Genomic DNA, 16,709 nt, shown 5'->3' with positions numbered 1-16,709 from the left:
ACACAGAATGACCTCTCTGAGCGCTTAGAAAGGAGGAAAGGTGAATTAGAAGAACAGATGAGAACTCACCCAATGGTTGGGCTGATGTTGTGGTCAAAGTGATCCTGGACAAAGCGACACACGATGCTCGATTTCCCAACACCGGTGTCCTGGAAGAGGAAGAGAACACAGCCGTGAAGATCAAAGCCGCCGATTCTGACCGAGTCTAAACAGAACCCAGGACACGGGAGCTTACTTCCAGTTGGTGGGAAGGGGGATATTTTCCTCTATTTCATACCAGCATTTCAACAATGAAATCGTATTGCTTTCATAAAATGAAAAGAAGTATGGTAAAAATGAGTTTAAGAAACATGTCCCATCTATACACGGTAACTAACCTAGAATTGGTATGTTCACAGTACATTTATTTCCAGAAATTTGGAAATTTTTGGAGAGGTCTAAGACATATGGCAATGCATCACATTGTTTTGCTAGAAATAGAATTGATTTTGTTCAAAACTTTAGCACTCTAAAAAGATGTAACCTATTTTTCTAGGTATCGCCCTGTAAAAATGATGAATTCTAATTATTGCATTTCTAACATTTTCTCTCTAGAATCTGATGGCTGCATAAGAACCTCCAGTTTTGCTCAATTATATAAAGGTCGCATCTCAGCTCTTTCTCTGTTAAATAATTCTTTAAAGCTGATTAGGATAGGGGTCCAGTTACACACTGGAACTAGGACACATGCGTTTTTCTGCAGTCCCTTCCAAAACACTTGGTCAATAGGTTCAAGGAATACAAAACACAAATTCACAAGGTCAAAGAGATGGGAGAAGAGACAACCATCAGACCAGTGATGACAGCGAGAAGCAGTGTTGGGGGAGGGGGTGTCACTGGAGCCAAAGGGCCTGCAGGGAGGAGAGCAAGTCAGTCCACGCCCACATTCCCTGAAGGTATCAAGAGCTGGAGGGTGACGCTGGAATCAGAATCAGGTGAAAAGCTGCACAAAATAACACCCTGGGCGCCCCAGGCACATAACCAGGGAAGGGACATTCCATGAGGACCCAGGAGGCTGACTCTCCAGGAACTGTGTATCAGCGACCGGCTGGCTCGGGACTCCACATGCAACTCAGGGGGCCCCGGGGCTACTGCCCTGGCCTGTGGGACCCCAGATGGAAGAGGCGAGGGTGCCCCTCTGGGGAAGAGGAAAACCCTGCAGACCCTTGATATGTGGTGTCCCCCAACTACAGGCCACGTGTGCACCCACCCACAAGCCCCCGTGCAAACAAAGCTTTGGGAATGCATTTTAATCTTTTAAAAAGAAAGGCTCAGCTAAGAAATACCAGACACTTATACCCACAAAAAAAAGTGCAGGATGCAATTTTAGCAGATCATTCAGAAAGTTAAGAGGGACCCCTCAGAAATTAAAAATCCGATGGTAGAAGTGGAAATTTCAAAGGAAGAGTTACAAGGTGAAGTCGAGAGATTTTCCAGAAAGCAGGGGAAGGAGAGCAAAGCAACTGCCCCAGCTGCCAGCAGCTGTGCTTTGAGAGCGGCCGCAGGGTGCGCTGAAAAGTCCTGTTGCCCTGCTCTGAGGGCATCACGTAGACTCGAGATGGATAGTGAAAGGGAAACGAGACACATTTAGCCCAAGAAGGAAAAAACATACGGATACACTTCTCTTAAAAATATAACGTTAGGGCTTCCCCGGTGGCGTGGTGGTTGAGAGTTCGCCTGCCGATGCAGGGGACACGGGTTCGTGCCCTGGTCCAGGAAGATCCCACATGCCGCGGAGCGGCTGGGCCCGTGAGCCATGGCCGCTGAGCCTGCGTGTCCGGAGCCTGTGCTTCGCAACGGGAGAGGCCCGCGTGCCGAAAAATAAATAAATAAATAACGTTAAAAGCCTACAGATCAAGGAGAAAACGCTGAAACTCAGATAAAGGTGTTTTTCTCTAGACACTGAAATATGAAATGAGATTTGAAACACCACTGCCTGTCTGAACTACGGGCATGCCCTTTCGTTCCTACATTCAGGGGGTCATTCCAGCAAACCTGGGGTGAGAGGGCTGTGGGCTCAGGATCCTCATCAGAAAGTCAGTGTCCAGAAGGCGTCAGCTCCCGGTGCACGCGGCCTGCGCTGGTCCCGAGCCCCAGGGAAAGCGCACCAAGCACTGTCTCTCTGCAGTGTAGGCAACGCTGTGCGGAGCTCAGAGAGGTGAGGACAGAATGGAAACATCAGCTCCTCTGACTCCAAATCAATGCCACTGCTATTTCTGAGCTGCACCTTCGGGAGGGATTACAGCTAATATTCCTCACTCCCCCCAAACCACAAGGCCCTCCTTCCCATCTCAGCTGCTCTTAAAGCCCCCGTGGATGAGCACACCCTTGCCATCCTGCGGTCCTCGCAGCCCCGGAGACACTGGACACGGAAGAACTTGGCTGCCACCCAGGCCGCCCTCCTTCCCAGCTGGGAAGACGGCCCCTTGACAGCCTCCGCCCAGCAGCAGGGAGCTTGCCCTCTAAGGGAGGGGCTGGCTCCAGGGCTCCAGGGTGCATCCTTGGGGTCATGATTCTGCTCCGGGGGCATGTTTTGGAGTGCATCCATTTGCTCTACGCAAGGGCTCAGCTCAAAACTGGCTCCAAATCCTCCAAACAGCCCTAGGGTTCTGCGAGGCCAACCCTTAAAATCCCCTTAAAGATGAAATATTCCAAAGCCAAAATTCCAAATTATTCATCTCTATTCATCATCTTCTCTGGATAATTCAAGCTAAAATACCCCTGGTCCTGCATAGTTAAAGCAGTCAGCCTGCTCAAATTTAGATTGAAGCTCATTCTTCCAACAAATACACTCAGTGTTTCTTTTCTTTCTACAATGTAACTCCCAACATCTCTCTCTTACACAATTGACAGGAAGGAAATACAGGACAAAAGGATAGGCTAAGTTTTAGTTTCTCTCCGAAAGGAAAATATTCTTACAAAGCACGGCCTAAATCATCTTGCGGGGCCAACGGCTTTGTGATGACCCGGGGACCTCGTCCTCCCGTGCCTGCTGTTCCCCCTCCAGCCACGAGGGGAAGGCCCGGCTCGAGGATGGCAGAGGAGCCAGGCAGGATGCCGGCGCTTCTCATGAATCACTCAGCTTGGTGACTTCCTTTTCCTGCAGGACCTCATTCAGACCATGACACACACACACAGGAGGAACACGCCCTAAGTCATGACTATCCCACGGGAAACGGCAAAGGTCTGAAGCAGGAAATCCTGGGTGGATAAGGAGGCAGAGGAGAAAGAGAAGGGGCGAGGCCCGGGCTGCTCACGGCTCTCCATGGCCCCGTTACTTCCGGGGGACTTGACACCGATGGAAGGAAGCTTGTTCGCTTCCTGAGATGAGGAGACTGTCACAGCCCCGTCCAGCCTCTAGTTCTGCACAAGAGGAAGCTGCGTGGCTTCTGAGGTCACACAACAGGCCGCAGAGTCAGAACCTAATTTTCTGAGTCCCGGTGAAATCCTTAAAGGCTCTCATGGGGTTAAATCAACCGCCCTGTCAAATGTAAATTTCTTTTTAAAAAAGTCCATTTCTAGAACCCACAAGGAGTGCTTTGACTATTGCTTTCCAGAGTTACCTTCCTTAGTAGAGTCACATGTCCTAAAGATACGTCCACTGGGTTTTGCCTTAACGAAAGGGGGACATATTGCCAACTACCGGGGAGGCATTAGAATAGAACCAATTTTTTTTTTAACTGAAGTATAGTTGATTTATAATGTCGTGTTAGTTTCAGGTGTACAGCACAGTGATTCAGTTATACATACACACACATCTATACCTATATCTGTATACTCTTGTTCAAATTCTTTTCCCTTATAGTTTCTTACAAAATATTGAGTAGAGTTCCCTGTGCTGTACAGTAGGTCTTTGTTGTTTATCTATTTTATATACAGCAGTGTGTATATGTTAATTCCAAACTCTTAATTTATCCCTTCCCGCCTTTCCCTTTTGGTAACCATAAGTTTGTTTTCTATGTCTGTGGCTCTATTTCTGTTTTGTAAATAAGCTCATTTGTATATATATTTTTTTAGATTCCACATATAAGCGACATCATGTATTTGTCTTTGTCTGCCTGGTTTACTTCACTTAGTATGACAATCTCTAGGTCCATCCATGTTGCTGCAAATGGCATTATTTCATTCTTCTTATGGCTGAGTAATATTTCATAGTAGATATATACCACATCTTCTTTATCCATTCATCTGTCGATGGACATTTAGGTCGCTCCCACGAGAATAAAACCAATTCTGACTGCACAAAGCAGGAATAAAATTTAGTACAATCCTCCCTGGGGGATAAACAGGATTTCTTTGTATTCTAACTTGTACAGTTGATACCAGAGCCATTTTGAGGCCGAGCTATCGGTTCCTGCTACTTCCTGGATATTCCTCCCATAGACGTTATTGCTATTATTTGGGGCTAATAATACAATTCTCTGCGAACAATCACATACTCTGCCATGACACTCTCTGCTGTTTGAACGGTCCCCATTATTAATCACGTGTAAATCTGGAATCACGAACCACAAACTTTCAGCTGCTGCCACATAAATCTCTAGGTGCCACTTAATTCACTCCTGGACTAGGGCAACAGGCTGCAGATAGGGTTCCCACCTCTCAGAATAGAGAACGGGAAATCCTAGGCAGCTATATCACAGCTACGTGATCCTGCTCTAATGGAAGACGTCACAAATCAACTCAGGACACATTATTTCAGGAACCTTTTCAACCCAGCTCCGCAGAGAATCACTAAAGCCCGATCAAGGTGGGTTCCCAGGACAGACAGCTGCCTTCTCCCGACCTTCCACCCACTCCTCCCAGCCACTCCACTCCAAACTCACGAAGCACTGCTCTACAGACGCTCTAGACATCTTTACAGGCGGTAAGGTTGAGAAACTAATAAGGAATGTATACCGTTGATAACATTATAAATCTACATGCCTCTTATGGATAGGAAACTGCAAACGATAACAAGACCTACAGACTCAGGAATTCCATTCCTAAGAATGCAATTAAAAGAAGGGGAAAAAATGAGCACAAAAAAAGTTCACTGAGGGCTTCCCTGGTGGCGCAGTGGTTGAGAGTCCGCCTGCCAATGCAGGGGACACGGGTTCGTGCCCCGGCCCGGGAGGATCCCACATGCCACGGAGCAGCTGGGCCCATGAGCCATGGCCGCTGAGCCTGCGCGTCCGGAGCCTGTGCTCCGCAGTGGGAGAGGCCACAACAGTGAGAGGCCCGCGTACCACAAAAAAAAAAAAAAAAAAAAAAAAAAAAAAGGTTCACTGAGGTATTATTTATAAAAATTAGAAATCACCTAAAACATAACTTTAAATTAATAGATGGTACTCGTGAAGCTTTCATCTCAGACCTATCAAAACATCAAAGAGGTAGAATACTATTTGCACATAATGTGAACTATGGAAATGCTAACTCCAGCATCTGTCTCTGGTCTGGCAATCAGAACCCAACCAGCAAGGATTTTTACATTTATTTGTTGATTTGTTTCACTCAGTCAACCATTTATTTAAGTGTTTAGACTTTAAGCGTTACATTACTTCTAAAAAGCCTTAAGTGTCTGACGTGTCGAGAAGGAGTTAAGTTAGGAATTTAGGAGGATGAGAGAGGCCAGCCAGGTCTTGTGGGTGGAGAGAAACAGGCAGAACCGCGGGGTGGCTGACAGTTTGATCCTCTGAGCCCAAAAGTGAGGGAAGCTGAGAGGAGGGTGGAGTCTGACCCAGGGGAGTGAAGGCCTTGTCCAGGACACTGGACACACCCCTGCACGCGACGGGCATGTGGGGAGGCACTAGACTTTGTTTACTCTCATGGGAAAAACTGCTTACAGACCGAATTTTAAGCATACAAATAGCATAAATGAATTTAAGCATCTAGATTGAGGTCCCAAGGACAAGAGTGAACATAGCTTGGAAACGTCCACAATCCTCTAGATGTATACGAACACAATCTCAAGTCCACACAGAGGGAATAAGGTGCCATGTCTCAGGTGCAAAAAATGCCCAGGAGAAATGTAAAAAAATCCTGCTAGAGAATATGAAGAAATAAGCAAAAATGAGGAGGCTGAAAGCCCCAAGAGAGATGATCAGATGGTTCAACAAGGAACATAGGCACACGTCTACTTCCTTTATCTCACTGGGTGCTCACAACAATCCTTCAGAGGACAGATGTACTGTCCACATTTCCCATGTTAGGAAGCTGTGGTCTAAACGTTTATGTGACTTGCCTGCAGTCCTATAATCAGCAAAGGCTTCATCGACCTTCAGACTTCCCCTCCCCCATACCCACTGGCCAAACCATCTCTCTCCAGAAGGCATGCGTCCATGCCCTCATTGACTTACTCGTGCCTGTGCAGCCCGCAAGATACGAGGACGGGAGGCAAGATTAAGTCCTGATTCCTGCAAGTCAGATCACTTACACATCAGACCTAAACTTTCAAAGGAATCAAAGACAGACCGTAGTGACTGAGATCACACAGGCCACCCCAAGACGTCAACAGGACGGCTGACAGCTGTGTTCCAAACTGCATTTGTTGGCCCATCACTTGAAACTCAGGTGTGTATTCTTCTGTTGACATAATGCTGTAAATAAATGATTATTTCCCAAGCTTGCCCCTGCACTATAGCACTATACAACAGAAAACCCCGACATCCATTTGTACTATTGTTTCCATAGGAAAATTCATTCTACTTTCAACCTGGGGGTTCCAGCCAGTGTGAACCAGGCCTGCAGTCCAAGCAGAACGCCCCAGGAGTAAAGAGATCTTTGGGGAACACAGTCTCCTGCATTTGGACTCCAGTAATATTGCCAATAATCCCAACCTTTCATAGGAGCAGGAGTGGGCCAAACAGTCATAAGGACAGTGACTAAAGCTCCGGCCACCCAGCCAGGCATTTTCTATGGAGAAATGTCTACTGTCACTTCTTCTAGCATCGTCTCTGGTCTATCATACCTCTTCTCGCCTTCTGGGACTCCAACTGTGCCTGTATTAAACTTTCTTCCCTTACCATATATGTCTTTTATATTCTTTTCTTTATTTTCCATCTTTTTGTCCGAGTTTCAATTTGGAATTATTCTAACCTATCTTCCAGTTCTTTCTACAGACGTACCTAATGTGATGATGAACCCATTTATTGATTTCCTGATATAAATAAATTTCTATTGTGCAGTTTTCGATTGCATGCCAAAGCTTGAAATCATGACTTTTATTTCCTTGAACGTAATGAACATACGTGTTTTAAAGATGTCTGATAAGTCCATTATCTAGATTCTCTGCAGGTTCTGTTTCTATTGCCTGTGGAAAGATCTTCAGTCACATCGCCTTGTCTCCTCCTATCACTGGTCAAGTTTAAATCTCAGAAGCGTCCCTCCAGAGAAGGGAATTAGAGCAGCCTGTCTGGTGATGATCCCTAATCTTCTCTGACTCTTGGATGGGTGTTTAAAAAGCACAGTGATCTCACTTCTGGGATGTCATCCACCCCCAAAAAGCTGTTTCTAGTAAGAAAATATTTATACTGTTTTAAAATGCTGTCCTGGACTTCCCTGGTAGCGCAGTGGTTAAGAATCCACCTGCCAATGCAGGGGACATGGGTTCGATCCCTGGTCCAAGAAGATCCCACATGCTGTGGAGCAACTAAGCCCGTGAGCCACAACTATTGAGATAGTGCGCCGAGAGCCTGTGCTCTGCAACAAGAGAAGCCACCACAATGAGAAGCCGGTGCACCGCAACAAAGAGTAGCCCCCACTCGCCGCAACTAGAGAAAGCCCGCACGCAGCAACGAAGACCCAATGCAGCCAAAAATAAATGCCGTCCCTTTCTACTATTGTTAAATTTATTTGCCTCTCGCTATTACAGAGTTGACAGGTCTGGAGGATTCCAAAGTCTAGCAATCTTTCAGTGATCAAGTGCTCTGGCCCCAGAGAGGGGGTGGCTTCTCAATCCTGCTGGTGGCAAAGGAACGTCCTAGAGGTTCTAGGGAGGCCAAGGTCATGTATTGGGCATGAGAAAAGGTGAGCAGCAGAGGCCCCATCCCTCTCCCGGCCCCGGTTCAGAAAGAAGTCCTCCTCCTGCCTGACTCCTCAGACAAGTTAAAGAAGGAAAAGAAGAAGGAAGACACTTCTTAAATGGGGAAGAAGGGCAAGTTCCATCACCCCTTCACTTCCGTTATTCTTATAATAGCTCCCACTGCTTCTCAGCGTTTCCAGAGAGCACTCTGTCCTGATGTACAAACTCTGTGCAGCTAAGCAGAAATTTCAGAGTATCTGAGTCTTAGAAGGTGTGATCTTAACTGTTTTAAAAAATTTTTAACCCAGTGTTTTACTTAAATCGCACTTCCTGCCCAAGGAACCAACTGTTCTTTTACCACCTTTGTTTCCTCTCAAGCAACGCACGTGTGGGCTGGTGACTGGGCAAGACAGGTCACCAGACAAACGGCAGAGACACGAGCTGCCCTGTTCCTGGCGGGGAACCCACTGGCTCCACGGGACACCTGGCCTGCATAGGCTCCCGGCACCAATGTGGGATTTTATTGTTATATTCTGTCGTGTTCTTACAAAACACTCAATATTCACTGTTCCCGAGTTGCAGATCTAGCAAGTAAGGATAAAGAATGACCATAATTGCAGCTTCTAAAGTGGTTCCCAGTGATCCCTGACTCCTGGTATTTGGTCACCTGTGCGTGACCTGGACCTAACGACTTGCTCCTAAAAAGTAGAAAAATGGCGAAAGTGATGGACGTCAGTCCCCAGGTTAGGTGATGAAACACTGAGACGTGGCCTCCCCTTTCTCACCAAGCTCCCTGCCCCCAGCCAATGGGCTCCTGAAGCAGACACGGTCCTGGAAATGGACACATCAGAGCCCTGGCACCCAATGACCATCAGGGCGCTCTGCCCATCCTTAGGATCGGCTGGTACGGCCACACCATGAACTTACCCTTCAGGTGGGAGGGGCTGCCATGAACCCCAAAGGCGCCAGAACTTGGATGAGGAGGTTTCGCCCTCCTCCCCTCCCTTCTTCTCCACCAGCCTTTGGAGCCTGGACTTGTCCTAAGGGCAGTGGAACCAACAATACCCACCAGGGGTGGAACTTTAAGAGGATGGGAGGGAAACCAAAACAGGAAACAGAGGCATTTAGGAGGCTGCGCTCATCTGCTGCATTTTTATTGAGCACCTACTATGTGCCGGGCATCTTCACAGATAACAGTGGCCAGTCTATCGTGTCAGAGCTAAGACTCCACATCGAGAGCTCGCCTGGTGCTCACGTTGGGTTGTGCAGGGAGGACAGAAGGAACCATTTTTTGTTTGTTTGTTTTTGACACAGCACAAGCTTTATTCAGTGGCCAAAGAACAATGGAGTGAGAACTAAATTCACAGATCGACTTCTCGCCCACCTGGCAAGAGGGATTTAATTTTAAAGGGTAAAGATAAAGGGAGGAGGAGGGAGGCTAAAGATGGGAAGGCAGATGCTTTAGTTTACAGGGGAAGGGGCAGGGCTTTTTCAAGGGAGTAGGGTGCCACCCCCTTTTTAGGAAGGGACCATTCTTACATCCCGACTCTGACAAGCCTGACAGCTGGCATCCTCAGACCACTTGCTCATCTGAATTAATGCTCGATGCTTCGCTGACCCCCAAGCCGAGATCCTGTGTGATGTAGACAGTTAACTGCTGTGATCCTTAATCACGACACTAGGTTACACAGGATGCACATGCCCCCTTGTCGGCTGCAAACAAGAGCAAACAGTCAACGCACCTGCATGGTACGGATAAGCTGGGGATACTAGCTTCTGCTCACAACTAACCTACCTTCCTGACTCTATCACTGTTCCCATGAAATAACCACAGTTTTTGACCCATGACATGTGAGGAATCGTCCTATACATATGACAGTCAACTCTATCAAGCCCCAGGCTTGATTCCCACACTAGTGTCAGAAAAGGGACTTGCATGAAAGGGAGGAAATGTATCCGAGGCGGGGCTGGGCCTACAGAGTGTGAGAAAAGCCATCCCCATAACTATCACACTGGCATGACTTTCTCATGGCTTAAGTTCCTTCGGTCAGCTGGCACTTCTGCAAGCATTTCAGAGACTTTACAGAACACACATAGAAGGCAGCAGCAGGAATTTCCAGCTCGAGGGAAATTACTACCCCCCACATTTTCAATCTACGCTCTTTGGGAATAAATGCTAAACTATCACACTTAGTTTAAGACATTCGTCCAGGAAACGCAAGGACAGCTGCATCACAGCTGCCCCTGCCAGAAGAACCCCTACCTGGCAGCCTCTGAGCAGGGCTCAGCCTCCAGGGTCAAAGATGGGGCACCCTCTTACTTTTTTTTTTTTTTTTTTGCGGTACGTAGGCCTCTCACTGTTGTGGCCTCTCCCGCTGCAGAGCACAGGCTCCAGACGCGCAGGCTCAGCGGCCATGGCTCACGGGCCCAGCAGCCGCTCCGCGGCATGTGGGATCCTCCCGGACCGGGGCACGAACCCGTGTCCCCTGCATCGGCAGGCGGACTCTCAACCACTGCGCCGCCAGGGAAGCCCCCACCCTCTTACTTTCATTGTCCAAAGGAGAAAAGACAGGTGTGGCTTCTGGGGCTGGAGATGAAGATGGACCACGTGGATGAATTCCCCAGGAACAGCCTGAGTGAGTGCACTGCTGACAATAAGCAGTAAAGCCATGGATACGTGCCCTCTGATTCCTGCATGGTGTCCCCCCCTGCTCCCCAGCCAAAGACCAGCTGAAGGTTAAAGAGGAAAGCACACGACTGCAGATCCGCCCTCCACTGCTGGCTGGATGCTCAACTGCACAGCCAAGGCCACGTCATTAATGCTGAGGCACAGCTCTGGTCTGAAAAACACCAGCAACCACCCGCCACCGCCAGAATGGAAAACTCATCGGAAACCTTGTCAGACAGGAGCACGTTCCCGCCGACGGCAGTGAAGATCAAGGGTGCCGCAGTGAACCTGAGCTGAAGAGTAAGTGCACGGGCCCAGCTGAGCCAAAATTACAACGAAAGTGATGACTCAGGGAAAAGGGAAGAGAAGGCAAAGCTCCAGGACAAATGGAGCTTCTGGGCTTCCAAGTTCCGGATCACGATGATTGATGAGCTGTTAATGACACCGACCGTGTTAGTCACGTGACGATGGTGATGGTGACGGTTGACGTTTTGTTCAGCTAGACTCCACGTTAACCTGCATCACCTCGTTCATTTTCAGCCCAAATCTCTGAGAGAGGTACTACTGTGGCCCATCACGGTTGGGAAAACAGGCCCAGGGAGGGTCAGCAATTGAACCCAGTCTGTGCTTCCAAGCCCGAGCTCTTGACCTCCATCCTTTACCCTAGTGCCTCCTGACAAACACCACCCGCGTCCCCACCCTGCGACAGGTGTGATGATGCATTTCTCTCCCGCTCGCTAATCCATCCCGTGTCTGAGACACAGCAGGCCCCATGTCGGGCGCTGGCGAGTCAGTGGGATGTACCCTCTCTTGCAAGCGCAGGAGAGACACACCCAGGGACATGACGCAGAGCCAGACCTCAAGGTCTGGAGTTTCCCCTTCGTGACACAGAAGGAGCATCACGCCCAGGACAACATGCCCCCATCCCGGGGGAAGACTGCTCAGGCCCATGGGGTTTCCTTGGCCCCTCACGATGCCCTTTCCATGATGTTCTGGCACCCCTTGCTCAGAAGTTCAGGAGAAACTGAAGCCATGGCCTTTCTTGACCTCAACCTGCATTCTGAAGGCTTTCCAGCTGGCCGAGCACTCACATTCATTACTGCATTCGGCCTTCATGGTGACCCTGTGAGGTCATCATTCCCATTTCGCAGATGGAGAGCTTGAGGCCCAGTGCCTGTCATAGCACACTGCTGGCAGAAAGGAGGTCCAGCCAATTCCAGGCCTCGGCCTCTCCGTACGTTCTTTCCCAAACACGAAACCATCTCCAGTCCCAGGTCAACAAATCCTTAGAGAATCTCAGCGTGCGAGGCCAGGAGGGCTTTCAAAAGCAAAACGCACAAAGGGGGTCAAAAGGCACAAACTTCCGGTTATGAGATAAACAAGTCCTGGGGATGCAGCAGATGGCTTGGGGACCAGAGTTAACAATACTGTGTTGTATATTTAAAAGTTCTAAGAGAGTAGGCCTTAAAAGTTCCCATCACAAGAAAAAAAGATTGTAACTATGTGAGGTGATAGATCTTAACTAGACTTATTGTGGTGATCATTTCACAAGATACAAATGTCAAATCATTACGTTGTACACCTGAAACTAATGTAATGTTATATGTGAATTACATCTCAAAGAAGAAAAAAGATGCAAGCTAAAAAAGAACTTGGTCAGGTTTTCATAGAAATAAAAATGCTTTTATCATGCAAATATATGCTGCATGAACCTAATAAAATAATTTGCAATTTTAAAAAAGATTCAACAAAATGTTAGAGTTATTTCATGTTGGTACAGATAACTTATCTTAACTAGAAATATGGGCAAAGTAAAAACAGAATTCTTTCCAAAAAAAAAGTTAGGGAGGAAAAAGTCCAGAGCTAAGAAAGGTCAAAGTGAAATAACAGGCGGTTTGTTTCCTATAAGTGAACAACTTTGGTTAATTTTTATATTAAAACATAATTTTATGTAAATAGGTATAGATACGTTGATAACAACCCACAGCGCAGGTCACCTCCCTCTTCACGCTGATGGGAGGGTATCAGTACGTGTTTGAACTTCATGCACCAACACTGTGAAATTCTGCTTGTGGATACTTCTAGATCTGTGGATATAAATCTCTTTAAGAAGTTTATTTTAGGGTCAAGAAAGAAAATATGCAGTTTATGCTTCTTACGATAGGAGCTGTTCCCTTGTATGAATCACTGAATATTCCCAGAGACACTGTGGGTAAACATCCTACATGTAATGTGAACAAAGGACAAGTCCCACATTGCAGAAAATGAGCTGTGTATCCTCTGATAGGTGTATATCTATTTACAAGTGGCACACATGCAATACTGTATGTATTAAGATACTATACAATGTATAAGATACAATCAGAAATAGAAATTTTAAGAGAATGATCTATTAGGATCTTCTCAATACTGTGCCACCAAATACAGAAAATCCCTGGATGCTGAGGCTGGCGTAAGCTGCAACTGCCCCCAAGCCCCCGATTTCACATTTCTGCTAAACCAACCAGCATCGCTGGTGTCACAGACAGACTTACAATCGACACAAGCCAGCACTGGGGGAAAGGACTTTCCAAAGACGGGATTCTGGTACATCCCCTACGTTCCCGCACACACACACACACACACACACAGAGGCTGGGAAACACAGGGATGAAGCCCTCTGAGGCTACAGCCACACCGTGCGAAGTGGAGGCTTGGAGGCAGCCACCTTTCAACTCCCTGCATCGGAAAACGGAAGCAGCTGTGCAGAGGGACGTTAAGCCAAGCAGCCCAAAGACGGGATTCTGGTACATCCCCTACGTTCCCGAGGCCCAGCTGCATTCCTGCTTTGGGTTCCGTGGGACACCATGTATCTTTCTTACTTTTTTAACCGGGTCTCAAGTGCACGTTGGAACCTCCCAATGGCCACCAGCAGCACGGTAGGAGGCTGCCCATCCGAAGCTTGACCCCCAGGAGGAAACATCTGTAAGGGTTTTACAGCTGACCCCTGGTCATATCGCACCATCTCCATGCCCCTTTCCTTCCGCCCCTGACTCTGTCATCACGTCATCACACATGCTATTTTTTTGCAGGAAGTTACGGCCAAACCACAACTTCACAACGTGCTGCTCTCCCATCAAAAGAGAGCCTGGACAAGGCCACCTGATGTCTGGGCCTGGCCAACAGCAACGTCTGGCTGCCTCCGGCCAAAGCATCAGGAGCAATCCCTCGGCCACTCGCTAACCCTGGGTGGACTTCATCTGCATCACGGTCTAAAGGCATTGCTACACATGCACTCAGAATCTAAGAGACAGAAAGCCATGTGCAGCCTCTAATTTGTTCAGAGATGTCCACTTCCATCTTCTAGCTTTACAAAAAGACAACTGATTGACTTCATTAGAAAATGAAACAAGGAAAAAAATCATTGTCTAGGAAAGTCTAGGAAAGACGATGACTTGTTCCAGGAGTGAAATCATCTTTCTGGTTTCCATTTGGACCCTGTTCATGTTCTGACTCTGGGGACCCATCACACACTGCCCTGCCTCCCCCACCAAATTCTCTCTCAAGCAGGCAGGAAGATTGAAGCTAGACTGAGGCAACCAGGCCAAAAGTTGACAGAATAATTTGGTCAGATGAACCAAAGGAAGTGTGTTTCTTCATTTGGTGGTTTGGACACCTTCAGGGGTGAGGAAAGGGATTGCAGACCTTCTCTGCCCTCAGAGCACAAACGTCTGCTCTATTGCGATCTGACCACGTGACCTGAGCAGCTAATTTCAAACTCTGATTTCCTGCCCACGAATCTGTGTCTTACCCAACCTGGCATAAAAGAGACTTTCCCAAGCGTCTGACGCATATGAAAACACGCTGGTAAATCCGCCTACACAGTCTCCTATTTTGTGTGCCTGCCTCTCTCCCAGAAAAGGATTAGGATATTTAAGAATGAGCTCCCAGCACACGCCCAGCCTGCATTTTTATGAGACGGGATCCTTTTCTGCTAAGTGGATCTAAATGGCAAACTGTAGCTGGCGGCCAGAAACACAGGGTCAGCCAGGACACACAGCCAGCGGCAGCATCCAGCGGCAGCATCCTTCTGTTCTGCTGACCAAAGGAAAACATGCTGGAGCGTGAGTTTTCTATGACGTTTAATCTTGACTCTAGATCCAAACCGGCTCGCTGTTATGCTTGCTCAACACAGTAGCAAAAGGCTGGCTGGCAACACTCCTTCTCCGAAAAAGCCAAAATGTGCATCCCCAGTGCACGACTTTTCTACGCAATATCCCCGCATCTGATAATGCCACGAACTCACAGAGTGCCCCGGCGCCCCACCCTCTGATCCGTGGGCCGGCTTACCAGCTACAATTCAATCTGGAGCTCATCAGCTGGGGAGACACGATGACCCAGAGCAAAGAAAACGAAGAAATAAACAGCAAGGGCCGAGGCGCCCAGGGATTAGGGGCTTCCTCGGCCCCGCCTTTTATCCTGGGGACCCATTCACCATGTAGCAGGGCAGGCAGGGGACACCCAGAAAGTCCCAGTGTGGTTCTCAGCCATGTGGCATCCCACAGGGACAACCAGGACCTGCCTCTCCTACAGGAGAGAAGAGTCTCCGAGATTTCTTTCTGTATGCACGCCAAGCTATAGAAATTATACACACTCTCTTTTCTGGGCTAAAAGATCAAAATCTGATAGCCACTCTTGGGGATAATTTTGCAAACCTTAATCATAATTGTTTTGCTCTTCTGAGTTATTCCCTATCTCTTTTAACTGCAGGACAACATGAAGAGAACTCCAATAAAACAGAGATCCCAAGAGGTCATAGCCTGGAGTGTGAGACACACAGGCACACACATCCGAGGGGATGCTGTAACAAAGGAGGAAGAGAAAATAACCGTCAGGGGTAAACCAGAAGCAGTGATAACCCCCGCCTTCCCACAAACTAACTGCACAGGGGAGCAGAATCTGGGGGTGGTCAGAGTGTGGGTCTGGGGTCAGACGCATGAAATTTAAGTTTCTTCCTAGTTCTCTCTGTGCTTCTGTTCCCTCCTCTGTAAAAGAGGAGCAATAGGAGGGCCTGCCTCATAGGACTGTCGTGAAGATTAAATGAGATAACACGGCCACAGCACTTAGAACAGCGCCGGCATCCCGCAAATGTTCATAAATGCTGATTACCATCATGACGATTACACAGCCATTCAAAAGAATAAAGTCCATCTGTAGAAGCCGATACGAATGGAAAGCGTTCCAAGATATACTGATTGAAAAAATCCATTTACAAATTTGTAATGACACGTTTAGTAAAAAAAAAAAAAATCTGGGTGTGTGAGCACAAGCACACAAGCCTGAAACATTTCCTTTAAAAAAAATCACAAGGGGCTTCCCTGGTGGTGCAGTGGTTGAGAGACCGCCTGCTGATGCAGGGGACACGGGTTCGTGCCCCAGTCCGGGAAGAGCCCACGTGCCGCGGAGCGGCTGGGCCCGTGGGCCATGGCCGCTGAGCCTGCGCGTCCGGAGCCTGTGCTCCGCAACGGGAGAGGCCACAACAGTGAGAGGCCCACGTACCGCAAAAAAAAAAAAAAAAAAAAAAAAAATCACAAGGACACATTAACAGTGATGATCGAAGGTTAGGAAGGCTGCACATTTTATTCTGTCCATTTCTGACGCATTTGAACTTTGTAATCTTATACAAAGCGTTCCTTGTATCTATTTTTAAGTATGAACAGGTGTGATCCAGGTACAGGGATCAGGGTACAAATTCTGTATTCTTCTTTAAGCTTCTCTACATAAACGTAACTTTTTACGCTAACATTTTCTCCCCAGACCCCTTCGTATCATCTAAATTTTAAATGGCCATCACCCAAATCACAGATTCTTGCCTCCGTGGGGTATGGCTCGTGTGATCTGTATGAATCAGCGTTACCAAAGCTGACGAGGTGGAATTATAGGAAACTTGTTGGAAACTGCATGAACCTGGGAACTCGTGGGAGTGTGCTTCCTGGGTCAACTCCACTGTCGGTGTCCTAG

The 16,709-nt window shown here is 47.8% G+C and overlaps 1 protein-coding gene across 3 annotated transcripts in view; it reads right to left on the bottom strand.

Moving 5' to 3' along the window:
• RAB31 (RAB31, member RAS oncogene family) overlaps positions 1–16,709 on the bottom strand; it is a 107,034-nt gene that overhangs the window by 66,355 nt on the left and 23,970 nt on the right. For all 3 annotated transcript variants that reach the window (XR_003005762.1, XM_024763846.1, XM_024763845.1), the window contains exon 2: positions 70–149. Coding sequence is in view for 2 of the 3 variants with exons in the window: in XM_024763846.1 (XP_024619614.1) it covers positions 70–149 (80 nt within the window). In the remaining variant the exon portion in view is untranslated. The remainder of the gene's footprint in view (positions 1–69; positions 150–16,709) is intronic.

This window comes from Neophocaena asiaeorientalis, unplaced genomic scaffold (genome assembly GCF_003031525.2).
Source record: "Neophocaena asiaeorientalis asiaeorientalis breed wild unplaced genomic scaffold, Neophocaena_asiaeorientalis_V1.1 scaffold110, whole genome shotgun sequence".
Taxonomy (NCBI): domain Eukaryota; kingdom Metazoa; phylum Chordata; class Mammalia; order Artiodactyla; family Phocoenidae; genus Neophocaena; species Neophocaena asiaeorientalis.
The sequence above is the reverse complement of the archived record's forward strand: the minus strand, read 5'-3'. Positions and strand labels throughout refer to the sequence as shown.